Below are 6,727 nucleotides of genomic sequence, written 5' to 3'. Positions count from 1 at the left end.
CTAATAGGGTTTTGTATAAAATTTAATTCCTGTTCCTGGATATACTTTCAAATCTTTTCTAGCTCTTACTGTTTTCGAGCTACATCCGGTTGAAAAAAAAGTGTTTTTTTCGTTTTCAGAGGTCCGCCATTTTGGATTTTTGGGTGGGTTAAAATTTGAAAATGGGACTTTTGCATATTCCACCGGTAATGTAAGGTCTCTTACTACAATACTACGCAAATTTGAAGTCTCTAGCACGTTTCTAAACGATTCATATGACCATACCAAAGTCGGGAATTTTCAATGTTATTTCCCATAAGAATAACAAGGGGGGGAAATTCGAGATTACGGGGGGGTTAATGTAAAAAAATGCGACTTTTTAGGATTTTCCCGTGGGTTTGGGCCCAAGACCTACAAGTGTGCCAAATTTCAGATCTCTAGCTCATCTAGAAGTGGTCTAGAATTAGTATCCCCATTGAGTGAGTGAGTTACACATCGGGCTGTATAGTTATTTCCCGCATCTGCATCTCGATGACGTGGACTATGTAGACAGACCGACCGAACATAGCTCCGCTGCGCAGATCGCGGAGGAGTTCCAGCAGTTTGATATAGAAAACTCTGCAGGCCGTGCTGGGATCACTGCGACCGCTATTCCGTGGACGAGGTGTACGACCATCCAGACGGCAAGCATTTCCTTACCTCAAGAAAGCGTGGTCAAAAGATCTGTCGTCTCTTCTGGGTCTCGCCAAACAGAAGCGAGCAGTACTTTCTTAGGCTCCTTTTGATGGTCATTCCGTGCCGGGGATACGCCGACCTGCTCGCTCGTGGTGGTGATGGTTGCACGACATATCAACAGGTTGCGCGCACCCTCGGTTTGGTTGAGGACGAGGACGAGTACCACCAAGCCCTCAAGGAAGCAGCTCGTTTCATGGTCGGCCCGAGGCTCCGCTCTTTCTTTGTCCTTCTGTGCAACATGGGAGCTCCTGCGGCCCTCTTGTGGGATGCTTTCCGTGACGCATTGTGCGAAGACCATTTGGAGCGGAATCCTCTTGATCACGAGGTTGCGTACAAGCTGGCTCTGATTGAGATCGATCGAAGCCTTCGACGTCAGGGATCCTGCTTGGCCGACCACGATCTCCCTACTGTAGACGACGACACGACCGAACTGGGGAGGGAACTTCTCATCTACGGTGAAAATCGTCAGAGATCACTTGTAGATGAGTGGGAACCTAAACTTTCCCGCGACCAGAGGGCGGTCTTCGATTATGTTCGGTCTCTACTACAGGGCCAAGTCGATCGTCGATCAACAAAATTGATTTTCCTTGACGGACCCGGAGGCTACGGCAAGACCTTCCTAATACACGTAATTCTCGCTTACGTCCGTAGTCGTAACCAAGTCGCTATTGCTGTCGCTAGCTCCGGCATTGCCGCTGGTAATCTGCCTGGTGGCACGACAGCACATAGCATGTTTCGGCTACCACTTGATCTCGGCGATGGCACTGGATATTGGAACTTGACCAGCGGATCTCAGCGGGCAGAACTCATCAGAGCCGCACAGCTCATAGTTTTTGATGAGGCCCCGATGGCTCACCGGTACATTTTTGAAATCATCGACAGATCTCTGCGTGATCTCATGAATTCACCTGAGTCATTCGGGAATAAGATCTTTATCTGCTGCGGAGATTTCCGTCAGATCGCACCAGTTGTTGCCAAGGCTCGTACTCCGGCCGACATTGCCTGTGTATCACTGTGTGCGTCATCTCTGTGGTCAAGTTTCAAAATCTTTTCTCTCTCCACTCCTCACCGGACTTCTGGGTCCACTGCCTACTCTGACTTCCTCCTCCAAGTAGGCAATGGAACAATTTCATCTGTTCCATTTGGGGAAGGCCGTGACTCTGTTGCCCTGATCCCACTGTCCGGTGTGAAATACGTGACATCCCTTCCCGACTTGATAGATTTTGTGTTTCCTGCTTGTGACCTACACAACACAGACAGAATTGCTGGCAGGTCCATTCTTTCGACCATGAACGCCAATGTCCAGCAGATCAACAACACCGTCCTCAACCTGATGGACGGCGTCGTTCATGAGTTGAGAAGTGCTGATTCTGTGGACAAGGAGAACGACGATGGTATGGATGTAGACGTTCACTTGTTGAACCAAGCTACTGGCAAGGGTGTACCAGACCATGTCCTGCGACTCAAGATTGGCTCCGTGTGTCTCGTCATGAGAAACCTGAACATTGACAGCGGACTCGTAAACGGCACTAAAGTGATCGTGACTGCAATAAGACCTCGTCTGATCACAGTGCGACTCCCTGGACAACAGGATCCGATTTGTATTCCCCGGATTCAATTCGTTTTCCCGTTCGTCGAGGGGTCACCGCTTCGTGTCCGCCGTCTTCAGTTTCCTCTCATGCTGGCATATTCCATGACTGGCCACAAAAGCCAGGGCCAGACGATTGATCGCGTCGGAGTCGATCTTCGCAGTGACTGTTTCACTCATGGTCAGTTGTACGTCCTGCTTAGTAGAGTCAGGCATCCAGACCATATAGTCGTCCTTGTCCGTCCCGATCGTGTCCAAGGTGGAATCGCATACGCGAAAAATATCGTGTATGACGATCTCCTCCTCTAACCCTGACTTGACTTCACCCTGACTTGACTTTAGCTGTAGGTTGTTGTATATATTTTCGTTTAGTTTTTTCTTTAGAAATAAGTCGTTTTTCGTGTGTTTTTAGTATTCTAGTTTGGCAGTACGATAGGGGGCCTGCCTTATCAAAAGTCCCCGTTGTTGTATATATTTTTTTCTTCTTTTTATTAGTTAGTTAAGTTGTTGTTTATAATTCTTTAGGTAGTTAGTAAAGTTTACTAACTTGTATATTTGTAAATAATTGTAAATATGGTTCCGACGTTTCCTGGCCTCCTCGTGGCGGAAATGGATATGCCATAAAGTTTATGGCTAACCGACAGGGAAACAAACATTACTTGATCTATTTTAATAAATATATACATGAATATTTACTATAATCTATTTTATTAATATAACACTTTACTATTATCAACTTATTCACTTATCAATCTACTTATCTTATACCAAATTTTACTGACTTTTACATGTGTTAATAATTGTAAATATGGTTCCGACGTTTCCTGGCCTCCTCGTGGCGGAACTGGATATGCCTTGCAGTTTATGGCTAACCGACAGGGAAACAAACATTACTTGATCTATTTTCATTAATAAATTTATAAATATTTACTAACATCTTTTTACTTGAAATACTATAACTGTTAATATAAATAATTGTAAATTAATATGGTTCCTACGTTTCCTGGCCTCCCCGTGGTGGAACTGGATATGCCATACAGTTTGTGGCTAACTGACAGGGAAACAAAAATAACTTCATCTATTTTCATTAACATATACATGAATAGTTACGATGATGTGTACATTTTTAAATAATTGCAAATATGGTTCCGACGTTTCCTGGCCTCCTCCTGGCGGAACTTTTACTATTATCAACTTATTAACTTATCAATCTACATACCTATCAATCTACTTATCGTATACAAAAGTTTACTAAATTGTACATTTGTAAATAATTGTATAAATGGTTCCGACGTTTCTTGGCCTCCCCGTGGCGGAACTGAATATATGCCATACTTATCAATCTACTGTAATGTATATTGTGAACTAGTTATTACTTCAATATCCATTTTCGCTATTACAACCCCAATTATATTATCACTTCGTTTGACCAAACACTCAGTTGTAAAAATACTTTACTAACATATTCTCTTACCGCAACTTTATAATTAAATTCTTTTATAAGGGGTTCTTGAAGATTGAGCTTGATATTAACTTGCCAGCCTCCTCAAATACATTCGTAAATTGTTTTGATATAACGCAATATAGCCATGTTTCACTGCCTGCTTTGTTTCAACTGAACTCTATTCTACTATTGAATTAATTCCCCTCAATGTTATTCTTACAGGGACATCGGTCAAAATCACGTTTACCCATTTCTAGATTAGCTGGAGATCTGAAATTTGGTAGGATTGTTGGTCTTGGTGTCAAACGACCAAGGACATTCTCAAAAGCTACATTTTTCCTTCTAGGCATTTTCCGACAATCACGCCCTTTCATCCCACCGCTAATGACGAGTAACAGTCTAAATACTATAATCCCGCATATGTAACTAAGGGATACAAATTCTAGACCACTTCTAGATGAGCTAGAGACTTGAAATTTTCGGTGGTCGTAGGTCTAGTGACTAAACCCCCGGGAAAAATCCGAAAAGTCGCATTTTCAAATTTTAACCCCCCCGAAATTTCGAATTTCCCCCCCCCCATGTTATCCTTATGGGAAATAACATTGAAAAATACCGAATTTGGTACTCTCATATGAACCGCTTAGAAACGTGCTAGAGACTTCAACTTTGCGTAGTATTGTAGTATGAGATCTTATATTACCGGTGGAATTTGCAAAAGTCCCATTTTAAAATTTTAACCCCCTCAAAAATCCAAAATGGCGGACCTCTGAAAACGAAAAAAACACATTTTTTTCAATCGGATGTAGATCGAAAACGGTAAGAGCTAGAAAAGATTTGAAAGTATATCCAGGAACAGGAATTAAATTTTATACAAAACCTTTTTGGGGCGTTTTCCAAAAATCGGACTTCTTCAGCTTCAAAAAACGGCCTACTTTCAAAATTTTATAAATTTCATTGACATTTTTTACGGTTTTCGCTATTTTTTCGTATTTAAATAATTTCTTTTTGCAGATATTATTAATGCTCTGTATTCTTCTTACTTTACTTTATATTTTACTCACTTAATGTTTTTTTGTATCTTTACTCCTTAACCCCCAAAACTTAGGTTTAATGTCAAAATTTAAAGGTTTTTTACAACTTTTACAAGCCCCATGTTATTCTTATGGAGAATAACATTGAAAAATGCCGACTTTAGTATGCTCATCTGAACCACTTAGAAACGTGCTAGAGACTTGAAACTTGGTAGTATTGTAGTATGGAATCTAACATTACCGGTTAAATTCCCAAAAGTCCCATTTTCAAATTTTAGCCCCCCCAAAAATCCAAAATGGCGGACCTCTGAAAACGAAAAAACATTTTTTTTTCAACCGGATGTAGCTCGAAAACGGTAAGAGCTAGAAAAGATTTGAAAGGATCTTAGCGAAAGGAAATTAAATTTTCTACAAAACCCATTAGGCGTTTTCCGGAAATCGCACTCCTTAACCTTTAAAAAACGCGCTACTTTCAAAATTTAGTAACTTTGTTTGAAATTTTTTACGGTTTTCGCTATTTTTTCATACTTAAATAATTCTTTTTTGCAGATATTATTAGTGCTCTGTGTTCCCCTTAGTTTACTTTAAATTTTACTCATTCAATGTTTTTTTTGTATCCTTACTCCTTAACCCCCAAAACTTAGGTTTAATGTCAAAATTTAAAGATTTTTTACCACTTTTACAAGCCCCATTTCATTCTTATGGAGAATAACATTGAAAATGGTAGACTTTGGTGTGCTCATCTGAACCGTTTAGAAACTTGCTAGAGACTTGAAACTTGGTATTATTGTAGTACGGGATCTTATATTAATGATGAAATTTGCAAAAGTCCCATTTTCAAATTTTAACCCCGCCAAAAATTCAAAATGGCGGACCTCTGAAAACGATAAAACAAGTTTTTTTCAAACGGATATAGCTCGAAAACAGTAAGAGCTAGAAAAGATTTGAAAAGATCTTAGCGAAAGGAAATTAAATTTTCTACTGAACCCTTTCGAGCGTTTTCCAAAAATCGCACTCCTTAAGCTTCAAAAACGCCCTAATTTCAAAATTTTGTAAATTTCTTTCAAATTTTTACCGGTTTTCGTTATTTTTTCATACTTAAACGATTCCTTTTTGCAAATATTATTATTGCTTTGTGTTCTCCTTACTTTACTTTAAATTTTATACATTACATGTTATTTCGTAACTTTATTCGTAACTTTACTCCTTGACCCAAAATACTTAAGTTTTTACCACTTTTACGAGCCCCATATTATTCTTATGCAGAATAAGATTGAAATATGATGACTTTGGTATGGTCAAATGAATCGTTTAGAAATGTGCTAGAGACTTGAAATTTGTTATTATTCTAGTAATGGATCCTAAGTTAATGGTGAAATTTGCAAAAGTCCAATTTTTAAATTTAAACACACCCAAAAATCCAAAATGGCGGACCTCTGAAAACGACAAAACACGTTTTTTTCAATCGGCTATAGTTCGAAAACCGTAAGAGCTAGAAAAGATTTGAAAGATTTTTCATGAACAGGAATTATATTTTCTACAAAACCCTTTTAAGCGTTACCCGAAAATCGCACTCCTTCAGCTTCAAAAAACGCCCTACTTTTAAAATTTGGTAAATTTCTATAAAATTTTTACCGGTTTTCGCAATTTCTTTATACTTGAATAATTTATTTTTGCAAATATTATTATTGCTTTTCCCTTACTTTGCTTTAAATTTTACTCATTTACATTTTTTTCGTAACTTTACTCCTTGACCCCCAAAAAATACGAGCCCAATGTTATTATTATGGAGAATAACATTGAAATTTAATGGTAATCAGAATCGTTTAGAATCGTGCTAGAGACTTGTAATTTGGCAGTATTGTAGTATGGGATACTAAGTTAAGGGTGAAATTTGCAAAAGTCACTTTTAAGTCATTTTAAAATTTTTAACTCCCCAAAAATCCAAAA

General features: G+C 39.0%; 1 protein-coding gene across 1 annotated transcript; it reads left to right on the top strand.

The window, feature by feature from the left end:
• The first annotated feature begins 763 nt into the window (after positions 1-763).
• LOC128982186 (ATP-dependent DNA helicase pif1-like) lies at positions 764-2,611 on the top strand. Its single transcript, XM_054401250.1, has one exon. It carries the CDS (start codon positions 764-766, stop codon positions 2,609-2,611), a length of 1,848 nt encoding a protein of 615 aa, XP_054257225.1.
• Positions 2,612-6,727: the final 4,116 nt, after the last annotated feature.

This window comes from Macrosteles quadrilineatus, unplaced genomic scaffold (assembly GCF_028750875.1).
Source record: "Macrosteles quadrilineatus isolate MER2022 unplaced genomic scaffold, UCM_ALF_1.0 Scaffold_155__1_contigs__length_252257, whole genome shotgun sequence".
Taxonomy (NCBI): domain Eukaryota; kingdom Metazoa; phylum Arthropoda; class Insecta; order Hemiptera; family Cicadellidae; genus Macrosteles; species Macrosteles quadrilineatus.
Note: the sequence above shows the minus strand (reverse complement) of the source record. Positions and strands in the feature narration are given on the sequence as shown.